The sequence below is a fragment of the Pelmatolapia mariae genome, linkage group LG5, assembly GCF_036321145.2.
Source record: "Pelmatolapia mariae isolate MD_Pm_ZW linkage group LG5, Pm_UMD_F_2, whole genome shotgun sequence".
Classification (NCBI taxonomy): domain Eukaryota; kingdom Metazoa; phylum Chordata; class Actinopteri; order Cichliformes; family Cichlidae; genus Pelmatolapia; species Pelmatolapia mariae.
The window spans coordinates 29935784-29951755 of record NC_086231.1 but is presented as its reverse complement, the minus strand read 5'-3'; the positions used below and the strand labels follow the sequence as shown (position 1 = coordinate 29951755).

General features: G+C 43.8%; 1 protein-coding gene across 1 annotated transcript; it reads left to right on the top strand.

Annotated features, from left to right (window-relative positions):
• Positions 1 to 1995: 1995 nt before the first annotated feature.
• myh7ba (myosin, heavy chain 7B, cardiac muscle, beta a) lies at positions 1996 to 15947 on the top strand. Its single transcript, XM_063474696.1, has 42 exons — positions 1996 to 2092; positions 2609 to 2712; positions 2816 to 2959; positions 3110 to 3266; positions 3376 to 3403; positions 3700 to 3796; positions 4487 to 4579; positions 4696 to 4759; positions 4840 to 4938; positions 5025 to 5128; positions 5222 to 5360; positions 5470 to 5588; positions 5877 to 6026; positions 6264 to 6434; positions 6508 to 6687; positions 6799 to 6931; positions 7026 to 7102; positions 7448 to 7535; positions 7632 to 7749; positions 7837 to 7960; positions 8408 to 8544; positions 10338 to 10593; positions 10693 to 10935; positions 11083 to 11259; positions 11346 to 11491; positions 11582 to 11672; positions 11750 to 12139; positions 12220 to 12346; positions 12433 to 12551; positions 12667 to 12863; positions 12956 to 13139; positions 13317 to 13482; positions 13581 to 13705; positions 13787 to 13902; positions 13983 to 14175; positions 14263 to 14466; positions 14553 to 14678; positions 14806 to 14976; positions 15075 to 15179; positions 15257 to 15352; positions 15536 to 15670; positions 15923 to 15947. Exons 1-42 carry the CDS (start codon positions 1996 to 1998, stop codon positions 15932 to 15934), a joined length of 5802 nt encoding a protein of 1933 aa, XP_063330766.1. The 3' UTR covers positions 15935 to 15947.
• The last annotated feature ends 25 nt before the right edge of the window (positions 15948 to 15972 follow it).

Genomic DNA, 15972 nt, shown 5'->3' with positions numbered 1-15972 from the left:
CCTCGTGTGTTATCAGCACGCCAGCTTTTCAAACGGTGCACCAAAGTGACATGGTACATAAACCTGCCTCTGCTTCTCTGAAGAGACCCTCGTCCCAGAATAGCTCAGGCCCGCTCTATCTAACTGATGCCTAAGAAAGTTTGAGACATCACGGCAACACCTCTCAGTCTGCCACGGCAACAGATAGCGGCATCAACAAAGATGGCCGCCCCTCAAGTCAAGACATCCCATTATGAGTGGGTTTTCTCCTTCTCTCTGTCTCACTCTCTGAGTTGTTGTGGGGAAAGGGCACTCTCTTGTCGTGTTACAAGACGGCCCACCGCTTTTCAGGACTTTGGAAAAACAAACAAACAAACAAACAATAAACTGCAGACAGTCTGTCAAGAGCAGATGACCATTTCTGGCTTATCTATAGAGCTTTTGCTGATTTTGACACAGCCAACAGTTAACAGTCGATCTCCCTATCAGGAATGCTGGACTCTGGCTTTGTCTATTCTGAGAAACTGTGGTCCCCCTTTCTCCCCCCCCCCCCTCCCCCTATGCTGCTGCACTGTCACCCTGCTCTCATACCACACACCAACCTCTCCCTTTGCTCTGAAGGTCAGATCTGGTGGAGCAGGAGTGTGAGAGGCGCAGTAGCTTATGACACAATTAACGGACACACTAAATTGCATCATCTGCAAGTGATAATACAGCACACTGGGGTTTCAGTGGACAGGCATCATTCTTCTTTGCTTTGTTCCCTCTCTGAGGCTTGGTGTGGTAAATCCAAACATGTTCCTGGCATCAGCTCCGCAGAAAAAACAAATGATTAAAAAAGAAAAAAATGAAACTGTGACTCTTTTCAACACTTTTTGGGCATAAATCGAAACATTTATTGGTTTTAAATTCACATGAGGCTCTTTATTGTGAACCCTGCGCCATGTTTCTCTCTATTAATATAATGTTGGATATTTATAGTAACATGTTTAATGCCACACAGCTCCTGAAATAATCTCTTCTAAGGTTGCATCCTCTGTGGCCACACACAATAGCAAACATCCCTGGCAGCACTTGACAACAAAAAGGCTGCATGACTATTACTTAGAGGCCAACGTGAGTTCACAGCATGAAAGTCGCGCAAGAGGTGAAATGTAGGGTCAAACAAAAGTTAAGTAGTTGAGAAGATGAATTATGAAGTCTTGGCTGTAACTTTGATTCTGTTTTAGTGTTGTTGTTTTTGTTTGTTTGTTTTTATCTCTGTCTCTCTAATTATTCCTGTTTTTGTTGTTGTCTTTTAAACATATTATTTCACGGTAGAGGTAATGATGCAATGCCCTTCAGAGTCTGCATAAAGGAAAAGAATAATTCTCCCCCTCCAGGATGCTCCTAATACAACTCTCTAACACTCCCTCGCTGTGTGTACAGTGCATAAAATAACTGGGATACAAAAATAGCCGGCTTGAGTTCATAGCAATGACAAAAACGTAGCTTTCCTTTTGTGTCAATTGAGACAGGCGCCCCGCACCAATAGGAGTCGGAGGAGGTGGCATATGCTAATGAGGGACAAATGTCCACTGACCGTGACCTTGAGGAAAACAGTATAAAGGAGGGCACATCCCAGTAAGCAGTTATTTCGTTGTGCTCTTTCTGAGGTCAGTGGACAACTTTTTGCCTCTGTTTGGTAGGTTGAACTTTGCGCATTTTGCGCGCGGGGATTGTCAGCCTTTTTAAAGAGTCCCAATTTAATTTTTAAGAGTAAAGTAATCTCGCTTGCCATCGCTTCGTCGGTTAACGGTCTTTACACTTCTGTGGTTTTCTTCTAATGTCTTAGTAGCGGATTTGCGCTCTTTGCGCACAGGCTGTTTTCGTTTCATCCCGTCGTGGAAACTGAAGTAACCACAGGCGCTTTGACATGTAATGAGCTACTGACCTTAATGCAAAGATTTGTCTTCTTATCAAAGAAATTCTTGAACTGGTGCCTCCGGTTTTCGGGGCCGGCGAGGAGCTGCCACCATGTCGCGCTTTGACTTGAATGAGTTTGGAGAGGCTTCGCCGTTTTTACGCAAATCTGATCTGGAGCTGCTGGCGGCGCAAACCACGGCTTTTGACGGTAGGCCTTTTAAGGAGACTTCAAAGGAACTAAACCTTAAAGCCCTTCACTTAAGAACATCTATCTGATGTTGTGCGATTAGGCCTTTTCGTTTTAGTAACAAAGCTGTGTTTAATGTAATGTTTTTTAAAGGGATAAAACAAACAGTTTTGAAACAACAACAACAAAAAAAATGCGGAAACTATGTTTGGGATTTTAAAATTGAGATCATTGTGATCGCAACAAATGCATCCTAACATAACAGAACATATATTAGTTAGTAAGTTATTAGTTATTCATATTTTATTCAAAGTTTGATTTGAACTTTGCATTTACATTATATATATATATATATATATATATATATATATATATATATATATATATATATATATATATATATATATATATATATATAGTTTGTTTAAATCTGCTTAATTAAATGTTTATTAAAATTTTGGAGATTTGGTTTTTTATTATCAATAATTCCCCTAATCCCCCCTCAGTAATACTCCTCTCTCTCTACACCTCTGCCAGGTAAGAAGCGAGCTTGGATCCCGGATGAAAAAGAGGCTTACATTGAGATCGAGATCAAGGAGGTCAGCGGTGACAAAGTCATTGTTGAGACCAAAGATGGCAGGGTAAATGTCCATCCCTCTGTGGTACCTACTGACACATCTTCCCATGACTTTAACTGTATCTGCAGGATTTCCTTCTCATGTCTTTGTGTGTCCATCGCCTCAGACCCTGACAGTGAAGGACTGTGACATCCAGCAAATGAACCCTCCAAAGTATGACATGATCGAAGACATGGCCATGCTGACGCACCTCAATGAGGCCTCTGTGCTTCACAACCTGCGTAGACGCTACAGCGCCTGGATGATCTATGTAAGTATCTCAGCACCGAGGGATGCCATGTTTCCAGGTTGCTTTAAGTGGCTAGATTATCCAGAGTTCAGCTGTGAGTTTGTGTGAAGTCCGCCTCTCAGTAGAAAGATGGTTTTAGGTATCTTGTGTCTTGTCCCTCTGTTTCCTCAGACTTACTCGGGGCTCTTCTGTGTGACAGTGAATCCATACAAATGGCTGCCTGTCTACACAGCTCCTGTGGTGGCTGTCTACAAAGGCAAACGCCGCTCTGAGGCACCGCCGCACATCTACTCGATTGCAGACAATGCCTACAATGACATGCTTCGCAGTGAGTGCACACACACACTCACGCACATATGAAATAACTCTGTAAAGTGGTCTAACATAGCGGTGGTGTCTTTTTAAATATAAACACACATCTATTCTGTCTTCATCAGATCGAGAGAATCAATCCATGCTAATCACGTAAGTTTCACCTGCTTTATTTTATTATTATTTTTTTAAATTTGGTCTTGTTTCAAGCCACAAATTTGTGAAGAAGTACACATCTTACACACATACAACAATTTTAAAGATGATTTGATTTGAAGATTTTTTTGTTTTTTCCTCCATTTTTTGTTTTTCTCTGACTGAACCTTGTTCCTTCCTTTTTAATTTTTTCACCCCACTTGTAATATGCAGTGTACATGTACCAGTTTTGTGAGCAGTTTTTACTGTGTCTGTTTGTATGTACACTTTGTTATTTTTTTACACTCCTATAGCGGAGAATCCGGTGCTGGCAAAACTGTCAACACGAAACGTGTCATTCAGTATTTTGCCATTGTGGCAGCTCTCGGGGATACACCTGCCAAAAAAGGAGTAAGGCCGATGTGGCAACCCGTATTTTTGTTTCCTCCTGTTTTTTAATTTTTAATTTTTATTTATTTATTTATTTTTTTTGCTTCATTTAATTTTTATTTTCTTCCTCTTTTTTTTGGTCCCAGGACCCCTTCAGTGTACACCCTTAAAACCATGTCCATACATTTTCCTCACTGTCAACATGGTGAATGTGAGAACTGATTACATTCATGTCTGAGTCTCTACCTTCATGTGTTGTGTTCCAGCTGCTCCACTCTGCTTTCTTATTGTTTTTAATCATTTATTTTTTCCTCTCCCCTTTTCCCTTTTTTATGGCTCAGAATTTTAATTTTCTCTTCTTTTCCCCCTTTGCATTAATTTTTTGGGACTTTTCCGTGTTGTTTGACGCTCCCCTTTTTCTTCCCTCCGTTCATCATAAGAAACATGGTGGCCTTTTTTTTTTTCTTTTTTTTTTACCACAGCTTTAACACCAAGTTTCTAATTTTCCAGTCGATCATGGTGTTCCCCTTTGATTGTGAGAGCATTATTCAGTCATGCTTTCTGTGATATGACACTCACACTCTTCACCTTCTTCCTTTACAGCAAGGTCCTGCAACCAAAACTGGGGTGAGTTTAGCAGCAAAATAAACACAACTGTCAAAAATTACTTTGTGTTGGCATTTTTAATATTACACTTTTTTTTCTCTGCAGGGGACTCTGGAGGATCAGATCATTGAGGCGAATCCTGCCATGGAGGCGTTTGGTAATGCCAAAACTCTAAGGAATGACAACTCATCCCGATTTGTGAGTAACTGGAAACTGTACTTAGTCTAAAACAGAGTTTTTGGATTGAAACAGGTTTGGAATTCTCTTAATGGTGATTATTTATTTTAACACTCGATGATTTCTTACTTCTGCAGGGCAAGTTCATTAGGATCCACTTTGGTCCTACTGGCAAACTGGCCTCAGCTGACATTGACATATGTGAGTAAATAAAAGCACAGAGTGATTAAAACCACACAGTTCTCAGTTTGTTTCATGTCCCACACAAACATGTCCTTCAGATCTTCTGGAAAAATCCAGAGTTATATTCCAGCAGCCCGGTGAGAGAAGCTACCACATCTACTACCAGATCATGTCACAGAAGAAACCAGAACTCTTAGGTTAGTTACTCTGGTTACTTTGAATATTTAGATACTGTGTACTACTGCTGATCTGCAAAATGATTTTAAAAACCTTTGTTTTCCAGACATGCTGCTGGTGTCATCCAACCCATATGACTACCACTTCTGCTCCCAGGGTGTGACGACTGTGGAGAACCTGGATGATGGGCTGGAGCTGATGGCCACTGATGTAAACTTTTATCCTCTTCACTGATAAAAACAAAAAACTGTGCGTTAAATAGATTTGCAAAGTTGTGAGCTTTGCTTTCTTGATCTCTTACAGCATGCCATGGACATCCTGGGCTTCCTACCAGAGGAGAAGTATGGCTGCTATAAAATAGTCGGAGCCATCATGCACTTTGGCAACATGAAATTCAAGCAAAAGCAGCGCGAGGAACAGGCGGAGGCCGACGGCACTGAAAGTAAGAACCTGTAGTCTGCAAGGAGTGGACATAAAAGAATGAAAAGAAACCATGAAGTTAAAACAGGGGTCATGTTTCACTCGTTTTTCATCTCCTTTTCTGCTACCAGGTGCAGACAAAGCCTCATACCTGATGGGAGTCAGTTCAGCTGACCTCATCAAGGGCCTCCTCCACCCGAGGGTGAAGGTGGGAAATGAGTATGTTGTGAAGGGACAGAATGTTGAACAGGTGAGGAGACGCAGTGTCTGATGTCTGTGTTTTTGTTTAGCATAAAGAGGTATAATCCACCCCATAATAATCATATAAACATCTATTAGTACAGTGGAGTAAAAATTCAGTGGTTGCTCTCCTACCGCTAGGCTAATGGAAGGACAGCTTCTTAATCCTCAGTCAATACACTCACCTCTCAACACACACTAGAATATGGTATCCAAGCAACAGAGGCCATCCACGTGAATGACAGTATTCCTTCTTTGTGTGTGTGTGTGTGTGTGTAACTGTGCGTGGGTGCTGAAGGTTACCTATGCAGTCGGAGCTTTAGCCAAAGCCACTTATGACCGCATGTTCAAATGGCTCGTGGGGCGCATCAACCGGACCCTGTACACCTCCCTCCCTCGCCAGTACTTCATAGGAGTCCTGGACATTGCAGGGTTTGAGATCTTTGATGTGAGTTGATCTGCATGAAAATTCAAATAACAGTCAATACAGATAAAAGTTGAAAAAATAAAACTAGTTCAACACTTGCGTCTTTTGATAACCTGATCGTTCCTCACCGTAGCTCTCACTGTAATGACTCGGCAACGCTGCAGGCTGATCTGTAACAGTTTCTCCTGTTTTTCATGCTCCTGTGGTGTTTCCCCTGAACACCTGTTCTTTTCTCTTTCTTTTTTTCTTCCATTGAAGCTCAACAGCTTTGAGCAGCTGTGCATCAACTTCACGAATGAGAAACTGCAACAGTTTTTCAACCACCACATGTTCATCCTGGAGCAGGAAGAGTACAAGAGAGAGGGCATCGAATGGACCTTCATCGACTTCGGGCTGGACCTTCAAGCGTGCATTGATCTCATTGAAAAGGTGAGCACAGCGTTGTACTCTTACAGCCTACGTGTGAGGGCTTATAGAGACTAACATGCTGTGTTTGGTGCAGCCGCTGGGCATCATGTCCATCCTTGAAGAGGAGTGCATGTTCCCAAAGGCTTCAGATAACAGCTTTAAAGCCAAGATGTATGACAATCACCTTGGCAAGTCACCAAACTTCCAAAAACCACGGCCAGACAAGAAGCGCAAGTTCGAGGCCCATTTTGAACTGGTGCACTACGCTGGAGTAGTAAGTTGGTTTTCACAAGAGCAATTCTACAAGATAACATTTTACATTTAATACATTACTTGTTTATTCATTTGCGTTTTGTTTGTTTTTTGTTTGTTTGTTTATTTGTAGGTACCGTACAATATTTTTGGCTGGTTAGACAAAAATAAGGACCCACTGAATGAGACAGTGGTGGCTTGTTTCCAAAAGTCCGCCAACAAGCTGCTTGCTTCTCTGTATGAGAATTACGTTGGCTCTGACTCAGGTACAGTTTGGATTCTGATGGATGACTAAAGAATGAATAAATGATGTTTTAATCATTTATTAATTTAGTAATCCTTCCTTTGACACCCTTGCAGCGCCCGACCCCAAGGCAGGTGGCAAGGAAAAGAGGAAGAAGGCAGCCTCCTTCCAGACTGTGTCCCAGCTTCATAAGGTGAGGCTGATGTGGCTGCTGCAGGGCTTGTGGAAAAACACACTGAAGCTGAAAGCGAATGCATTGAGAGGCTTTAACGCAGGTGTTTAGTGCAAAATTGTGGATGTCACTGGAGCGTGGGGACGGAGGCAGTTAAGACTTGCAGTGATGTTTAGGGCAATGATCACATGAACATCACTTTAAGTCTGTGCTGGCTCCTCTCTTCTTTACTTCAAGGATTTCTCACGTGAGCGTCACAGAGTAACAGGTTTTGCATGGTTGATGTCTTTGGTATTTTAACAGAATATTCAAAGTATTTTTATTCACTCATTTGTTTGGATTTGCTGTGATTCTTTGTTCCTGCAGGAAAATCTGAATAAGCTGATGACCAACCTCCGGAGCACGCAGCCCCATTTTGTGCGCTGCATCATCCCTAATGAGACCAAGACTCCAGGTAAACCGAAACGTAATCATCAAATATTACCAGCTGATTAAAAACAATATGGACTTTTGGACACCACGACTCATGTTTGAAACCTGTTCTGCACAGGGATCATGGATGCATTTCTTGTGCTGCACCAGCTGCGCTGTAACGGCGTGCTGGAAGGCATCAGGATCTGCAGGAAGGGCTTTCCCAACCGGATCCTCTACGCCGAGTTCAAGCAGCGGTAAGATATGCGCACACATCACTCAGATCACATAAGAGATATCAGGGTGCTATCATGATCCTCTTTGTTTTGTAATCATTCAATCAGCTACCGCATCCTGAACCCACACGCCATCCCAGATGATAAGTTTGTGGACAGCAGGAAAGCAGCGGAGAAGCTGCTGGCCTCCCTGGACATCGACCACAGCCAGTACAGATTTGGACACACAAAGGTGTCTATTTTATTTTTTATTTTTTTCCCCAAGTTTCTCATAATTTATACACGGTACATTTTTTTAGATTAAATTCAAATAGTACATAAAATACTCCATATACATGTTTACACACAAAGGGATCAATTAAAATTAATAATAATAATAATTAATCAAAATGCTAATAAAGTGTATAACACAGATTTTTTTTATATTAGCTATTAAACAATTTAACAATTCAAATGCATTTATTTAGAAGAATTCTGTGTTTTTCTTTAATACAAACATGAATATATTTTACTTAGTACATTTTTATTGTGGCTGTATTCCTTGCATGGCTGTGTCACAGTTAAAATGATTTTAGAAATTGAAAGTTAATTGACCATTTGATTGTGCAAATAAAAATCGTTGTAATCCACACTTTTTAGTTTGTATTTTGTAATTAAAACACTGTTTCTTTTCATGTAGGTGTTCTTCAAAGCAGGCTTGCTGGGTCACCTCGAAGAGATGAGGGATGAGCGTTTGGCCAAAGTCTTGACGCTGTTCCAGGCGGCCGCTCGTGGCAAAATCATGAGGATGGAGCTGCTGAAGATGATGGAAAGGAGGTAAAAAAATATATATATATATGCTCATTACTCTAAAAGAAGAGAAAGAGTGTTAATGAGCACAAGTCTTCGAGCTCCACCTCACAGGAAGGTGAAGACATGAGTACAAAAAGCAGACCTCCAACAGTTGCTCCTTGGAACAGGTTTAATAGCAGCCCGGTGAGCCGCGAGCCCCACGGCCTGTGATACACTATACCTTATCGTTCACTCCCTCGCTCAAGTATGTTTGGCATGCAAGGGCAGTGTTATCGGCGTGTGTGAGGCGTGTGCTTGTCCTTGTATGGTTACCAGTTATGCGTGTGGCCCTGCTGTTAATAAGGGCTGCATGCCCCCCTCATCTCTCTCCCGCACACCCCACGCTCGCAGGTCTCTGGCCATTCTCTCCCTCCGCTTTCTCTAAATGAAACAATGCGGACGGTGTCCTCAGAGCCAGGTGGCGACATGTGTCAAGTGGCAGCTGCTCGGGGCCTCCCTAAAAATACAACCATCACCACCACCCCCACTCACCCCACCCCTTCCCTGGATGCCCAGTGGCCCCTGGCCCCTTTTGTCCACGGCGCCTGTACTTCTAAGTGTGTGCATTGATGGGATATGTGGCGGGTGACAGAGGATTAAAGCTGGCTGTCGGACAGAGGGCTTTAGTTTCTAAATAAACACAAACGCTCACCTTTGAGAGGCACCCGGCATGGAGTCATGTCAAAAACGCAATCAGCTCCTCAACCCCCGCCCCCACCACCACCCCTCTCGCACAACCACCACCTCCCAACCCTTGCAAGCGCACGCTCGCCCAAACCCTCTAAACATTGACGCGAAGTCCTTGACTAATCTGCTCCGGGTCCATATTTAGGGCTGTGAGACACCATCCTGCTGAGACTAAATCAATCTGGCTACCCTGTTTGGCCAGAGTCGTGAAACATCAAAAGCAGCATTAGGTGTATGATTTCATGTGGCATCCATCTGTGTATGATTAGATACAAGGGAGTGGATACTCGCAGGGTTAGTGCCAAAAAATCAAGCGCCAAGAAGAAGTCGATAAATAAACGGGGAAAGCCCGGGATAAATCTCTCTGACCTAACCGCCCTGCGGTATAACATTTAGGATTTTAACTTTGCATCCGCTGAACTTTCGAGCAGACATGGCATCATGTGACACTACTTTAGCTACCTAATATATCCATTTATTTAAGTTTTCTATTTGAACTGCTTATCTGTAGCTTTTAGTTGTTTAAACCATTTATTCTGCACCTTTTATTCATTTCAAATATAACACTTTTAGCTCTCTAGTTGATATATCATTCTCTTTACTCGATCTTTCCCTGATTACATGCTCCCAGTAGAAGTGATCACAGGGAACAAAAACTAAATTTAGATTTACTTTTAATTTACTGAAATAAAATTAAACCTACACGAATTTAATTCATGTTTGTTCACATAAATATATAGAAAATATCTTCTTTTTTTTTCCAGTCAAATTGTCACATGACTGTGATGTAGTTGTTTGCGTTGAGAGATCCGTTCTGAAAGTTTACCCCTGGTAAAAACATTGCCACCTTAAAGCTGTATAAGTATTAAAACTAATAGGAAAAAAATGATCGAACACTAAAACAGTTTTTTTGTCAATTAAATTATGTTAAATAAAACTAATTTAGCTACACAACAGGTTTTAAAGAAAGCTCCTGGCAGCTGCAAAGTAAAGTCCTGCCTCGGTGGGATTTACTTTTTCTCTGTAACATTTCAGATTTGCTTTTAATTTTACATAAATGTGTTGAGAAAACCTTTTGTTTTTGTTTTCAGAGAGGCTCTGATGATCATCCAGTGGAACATCCGGGCCTTCAACGCCGTCAAGCACTGGCCCTGGATGAAGCTCTTCTTCAAAATAAAACCCCTCCTGAAGAGCGCCGCTAACGAGAAAGAGCTGGCGTCTCTGAAGGAGGAGCTAGCCAAGCTGAAGGAAGCTCTGGAAAAATCTGAAATGAAACGGAAGGAGCTGGAAGAGCGGCAGGTCAGCCTGATCCAAGAGAAGAATGACCTCTCTCTACAGCTGCAAGCCGTAAGTTTTTCTCCTGATGTGCGGTATTCACACATTCAGCCTTTACACACACTGGCATAGTGAGAAATTTGCTAAAGATGTACTTTTTCTTCCTCACAGGAGCAGGACAACCTGGCAGACGCTGAGGAACGCTGTGACCTGCTCATCAAGACTAAGATCCAGCTGGAGGCCAAAGTCAAGGAACTCCTGGAAAGGCTGGAGGACGAGGAAGAGATGAGCTCTAATGTGCTCGCTAAGAAGCGCAAGCTGGAGGATGAGTGTGCTGAGCTGAAGAAGGATATAGACGATCTGGAGATCACCCTGGCTAAAGTGGAAAAGGAGAAGCATGCCACTGAGAACAAGGTAAGAAAAATGGATGAGAAAGAGCAGTAAGCTTCCTCCAGGGGGCGCTAAGAGGCCAGAGAAAGGACCACAGCATGCACAGTGGACATGAGTTCAGTTTCTCACTGCCTGATTGTTAAACTCATTTTTAATCTTTTTATTTCGCAGGTGAAAAACCTAATTGAGGAAATGGCGGCTCTGGATGAAACCATACTGAAGCTGACCAAGGAGAAGAAGGCTCTTCAGGAGGCTCATCAGCAGACTCTGGATGACCTACAGGCAGAGGAGGACAAAGTCAACACTCTGACCAAAGCAAAGGCTAAGCTGGAGCAACAAGTAGATGATGTGAGTTTAAGACAAAACACAGACGCAAAGTGCTGTTACACCATTTAGTCAAAATTGTAAGATGTTTTCTTTCTGTGGTTCATCAGCTGGAAGGCTCTTTGGAACAAGAGAAAAAGCTACGTATGGACCTGGAACGAGTCAAACGTAAGCTGGAGGGAGATCTAAAGCTCTCCTTAGAGTCTGTGATGGACCTGGAGAATGACAAACAGCAACTTGAAGAGAAGCTGAAAAAGTGAGGATTGTCCCATAGTCGCAGATAAACCATCTTTTAAACTATAAAGAGTGAATGATAAAGAACGATTCATGAACATTTTCCCAACAGAAAAGACTTTGAAATGAATGAAATGAGCACAAGGATAGAAGATGAGCAAGCATTGGCCAATCAGCTTCAGAAGAAGATAAAGGAGCTGCAGGTGAAAATGAGCCTTAGCTTCTAGTAGAGCAGATGTGAGCCACCATCACAAAGTAACTGACTGTTGCTTTTCTCCAGGCTCGCATCGAGGAGTTGGAAGAGGAGCTAGAGGCCGACAGGGCTTACAGGGCTAAAGTGGAGAAGCAGCGCGGGGACGTGGCCCGTGAGCTAGAGGAGCTGAGCGAGCGCCTGGAGGAGGCCGGTGGAGCCACCTCAGCCCAGATCGAGATGAACAAGAAGAGAGAGGCGGATTTTCTGAAGCTGCGGCGGGACCTGGAGGAAGCCATGCTGCACCACGAGGCCACGACCGCAGCTTTGCGGAAGAAGCACGCCGACACCGCCGCAGAGCTGAGCGAGCAGATTGACAGCCTGCAGAGGGTTAAGCAGAAACTGGAGAAAGAGAGAAGCGAGGCCAAGATGGAGGCCGATGACCTGGCCTCGACTGTGGAGCAGCTCTCCAAGGGCAAGGTATAGATAGAGATTTAAACTAGTACGGGAATTGCATTTATATCTGTGGCGAAATCAAAGAATTTCCATCTACTCAACAGGCCACTTCAGAGAAGACGTGCCGACTCTATGAAGATCAAATGAACGAGGCTAAAGCCAAGGTGGAGGAGCTCCAGAGGCAGCTCAGTGAAACCAGCACACAAAAGGCCCGTGCTCAGGCTGAGAGTGGTAAGAGGCTGTAATTTGATCTGAAAATCTCACAGATTTCATAGACTCATAAGTAATGCCTGTAACTGCTTAACTCCACTATGCAGCCGAGCTGGGCAGGAAACTTGAAGAGCGAGAGGGCATGGTGTCCCAGCTCCAACGTGCCAAAAACTCCTTCAGCCAGAGCGTGGAGGAACTCAAGAAACAGCTTGAGGAGGAGAATAAGGTCAGCTCCCAATTTATCAGTTCGTCAGTCAAAACTTACCGGCTCACTCGCCGTGTGTTGAGAGTTCCTCCAGTTAAATTAACTCCTTTTCTACCATCATAACTGATCTCTTAAGGCCAAGAGCGCCTTGGCCCATGCTCTCCAATCGTCTCGGCACGACTGTGATCTCCTAAGAGAGCAGTACGATGAAGAGCAGGAGGCCAAGGCTGACCTGCAGAGAGCTCTGTCCAAAGCCAACGCTGAGGTGGCTCAGTGGAGGACAAAGTATGAAACTGATGCCATCCAGAGGACTGAGGAGCTGGAGGAAGCCAAGTGAGCGTGATGTGGTTTTTAACTTGCAGAATTCGATGGCGCCACACAATTATTTGGAGAGCTGACTTTCAGTTCTGTTTGCCTCTCATTAGAAAGAAGCTGGTGACACGCCTGCAGGAGGCTGAAGAGAGTGTAGAAGCTTCCAATGCCAAGTGCTCTTCCCTGGAGAAGACGAAACATCGACTCCAGACAGAGATCGAAGACCTGGTCATTGATCTGGAACGTGCCAATGCTGCGGCTGCTGCCCTGGACAGAAAGCAGCGGAACTTTGACAAGGTACTGGCAATGACAAGGACCCTACATCATCAGTACTGCATTCCTGATGTGACCTACTTTGGTGAATTATCTTTGCCTTCTTTAGGGAATATCACCCTATTTTTGCACCGCAATCTAGACCCCCTGAGAAGCAATGCTAATAAAAAGCCAAAGAAAACCTTTGATTGTCCCTTCCAGGTGCTAGCTGAATGGAAGCAGAAGTATGAAGAGTCCCAGTCAGAGCTGGAGACCTCTCAAAAAGAGTCTCGCGGGCTGAGCACAGAGCTCTTTAAACTGAAGAATACCTATGAGGAGACCTTAGAACATCTGGAGACCATCAAAAGGGAGAACAAGAACCTCCAAGGTACACATGGCATCATTACAAATTCAGCTGGAATTTACAGAAAGGTTTTCCCTTGACGTAAATTCAAATATAATACTTTCACATATCTTCTCCACCAGAGGAGATTGCTGACCTTTCAGATCAAATCAGTCAGGGAGCAAAAACCATCCACGAGCTGGAAAAGATAAAGAAGGGTCTGGACATTGAGAAAAGTGAGATTCAAGCTGCACTAGAGGAAGCTGAAGTAAGCAGTTTGCCGCGTTTATGTGCAATATTCCTTAAGAACAGTCTCCTAAAGCCTTAATGCTCTATCTGTCTGTCTCAGGCTACTCTGGAACACGAAGAGAGCAAAACTCTCCGGATCCAGCTGGAGCTTAACCAGATAAAAGCTGATATTGACAGGAAGCTAGCGGAGAAGGATGAAGAAATTGACAATCTTCGGTGGGTTTTCTAGATAAAGCTCAGTTACACTCTCTCTGATCTGCAGGAGTTTTTTACTTGCGCCTTTTTCTCCTTTTCAGGCGGAACCACCAGAAAACGGTGGAGTCTATGCAGGCTACCTTGGATGCTGAGGCCAAGTCTCGCAACGAGGCAGTGCGCCTGAGGAAGAAGATGGAAGGCGACCTGAATGAGATGGAGGTGCAGTTGAACCACGCTAACAGGCAGGCCTCGGAGTCCCAGAAACTCCTCAGAAACCTACAGGTGCAGCTCAAGGTGAGTCTATAACTACAGCCAGTCAGTGAGCTCACCTTATGTGCCATTGCACGCTAATGACTTTCTCCACCTGACGCATGACTCCAGGACACTCAGCTAGAGCTGGATGAGACCACCCACAAGAACGAGGAGCTGAAGGAGCAGGTTGCAGTGACAGAGCGTCGAAACAACCTGCTCACCGCCGAAGTGGAGGAGCTCAGGGCCATGCTGGAGCAGAACGACCGCTCACGCAAGCTGGCAGAACATGAACTGCTCGAGGCTACTGAAAGAGTCAACCTGCTGCACTCTCAGGTTGGAAGAAAATATTAGATGTTTTTTTAAGATAGCACTAGTTATAGTCTTGTACTTTAAATGTTGAAAGAAATTTTCCGTTTCAGAACACTGGGCTGATCAACCAGAAGAAGAAGCTGGAGGGTGATCTGTCCGTGCTGTCGAATGAGGTGGATGATGCTGTACAGGAGTGCCGTAATGCAGAAGAAAAAGCCAAAAAGGCCATCACTGATGTAAGTGCCCCAATAACCAAAATACCAAATGCAACTGTATACATCTGTGGCATAGGACTATGCATTTCACTGGTTGCAATTAAGTTAGATTATTTGCCAGTTTAACAGAGATTTTCTGCATTTGTAGGCGGCCATGATGGCAGAGGAGCTGAAGAAGGAGCAGGACACAAGTGCACATCTGGAGAGGATGAAGAAGAACATGGAGCAGACCATAAAGGACCTGCAGATGCGTCTGAACGAGGCTGAGCAGATTGCCCTCAAGGGTGGAAAGAAGCAAGTTCAGAAGCTGGAGGCCAGAGTAGGAAATCACATCAGTCAACTGCATATTTACATAGTCACTCTTCCACATGCTTTACTTTGGATTGAGTTTTGGTCATTTGCTTATTGCAATGGTAGGTCAAAGAACTGGAGAACGAATTGGAGTCTGAGCAAAAGAAGAGCCAAGAGTATCAGAAGGGAGTGCGCAAGTATGACAGGAGAATCAAAGAGCTCTCCTACCAGGTAACTCACTGCGTGTGCACACAGAGCACGCCGAGGTGTGCAAATAAGAAGTAAGACCTACCTCCGTTTCTCTGCAGGCCGAGGAGGACAAGAAGAATCTGGTCCGCCTGCAAGACCTCATCGACAAGCTGCAAGCCAAAGTAAAGAGTTACAAGAGACAGGCTGAAGAAGCGGTGAGTTTTCTGTTTGACAGTAAATGAAAGCTGTAATCGAAGCAATGATTCTAAGTGATGTTGTTTAAACTACAAATTTCTGAGCTTTTCTGTGCGCCACCAGACTGAAAATATCTATATAACACTCAAAGATGTTTTAGTTTGGTGTAAATGGAATATTTTTCTTGGTTTTCTTTTACGCAGGAAGGTCAGGCAAACACCAACATGTCCAAGTACAGGAAACTCCAGCATGAGCTTGACGATGCAGAGGAGAGGGCCGATATGGCTGAATCGCAGGTCAACAAGCTGCGGACCCGCACCCGGGATCAAGGCACCAAGGTCGGTAAACAACCCACAATGCATTTCTTGTTACAGCTCACTGCAGAATGGAATTGTATGACCTTTGGAAGAATATTTTAAAATTAGCCAGCGGGCTCCGTAGCATGGACTAATTTTAGAAGAGACTAGATGTAATCCTCTGTTAAAGATGAACTCACTTTAGCCCTCTCATGTGATCTGTAACACTGTTATGAGTAACTCTGACACCGTGTATGTTGTTGCTAACAAACATCACTGTCTCGTGCATTTCAGCTGGCCGAGTGATGGAAGAACGCTGCCTTCAAACCTACGACAGTCAGCCA

Coding starts and splice junctions, on each gene's coding strand:
- myh7ba (XM_063474696.1), top strand. CDS start 1,996: ATGTCGCGCTTTGACTTGAATGAGTTTGGAGAGGCTTCGCCGTTTTTA. Junction 4,580..4,695: donor ATGACAACTCATCCCGATTT/GTGAGTAACTGG, acceptor TTACTTCTGCAG/GGCAAGTTCATTAGGATCCA. Junction 14,176..14,262: donor ACCTACAGGTGCAGCTCAAG/GTGAGTCTATAA, acceptor GCATGACTCCAG/GACACTCAGCTAGAGCTGGA.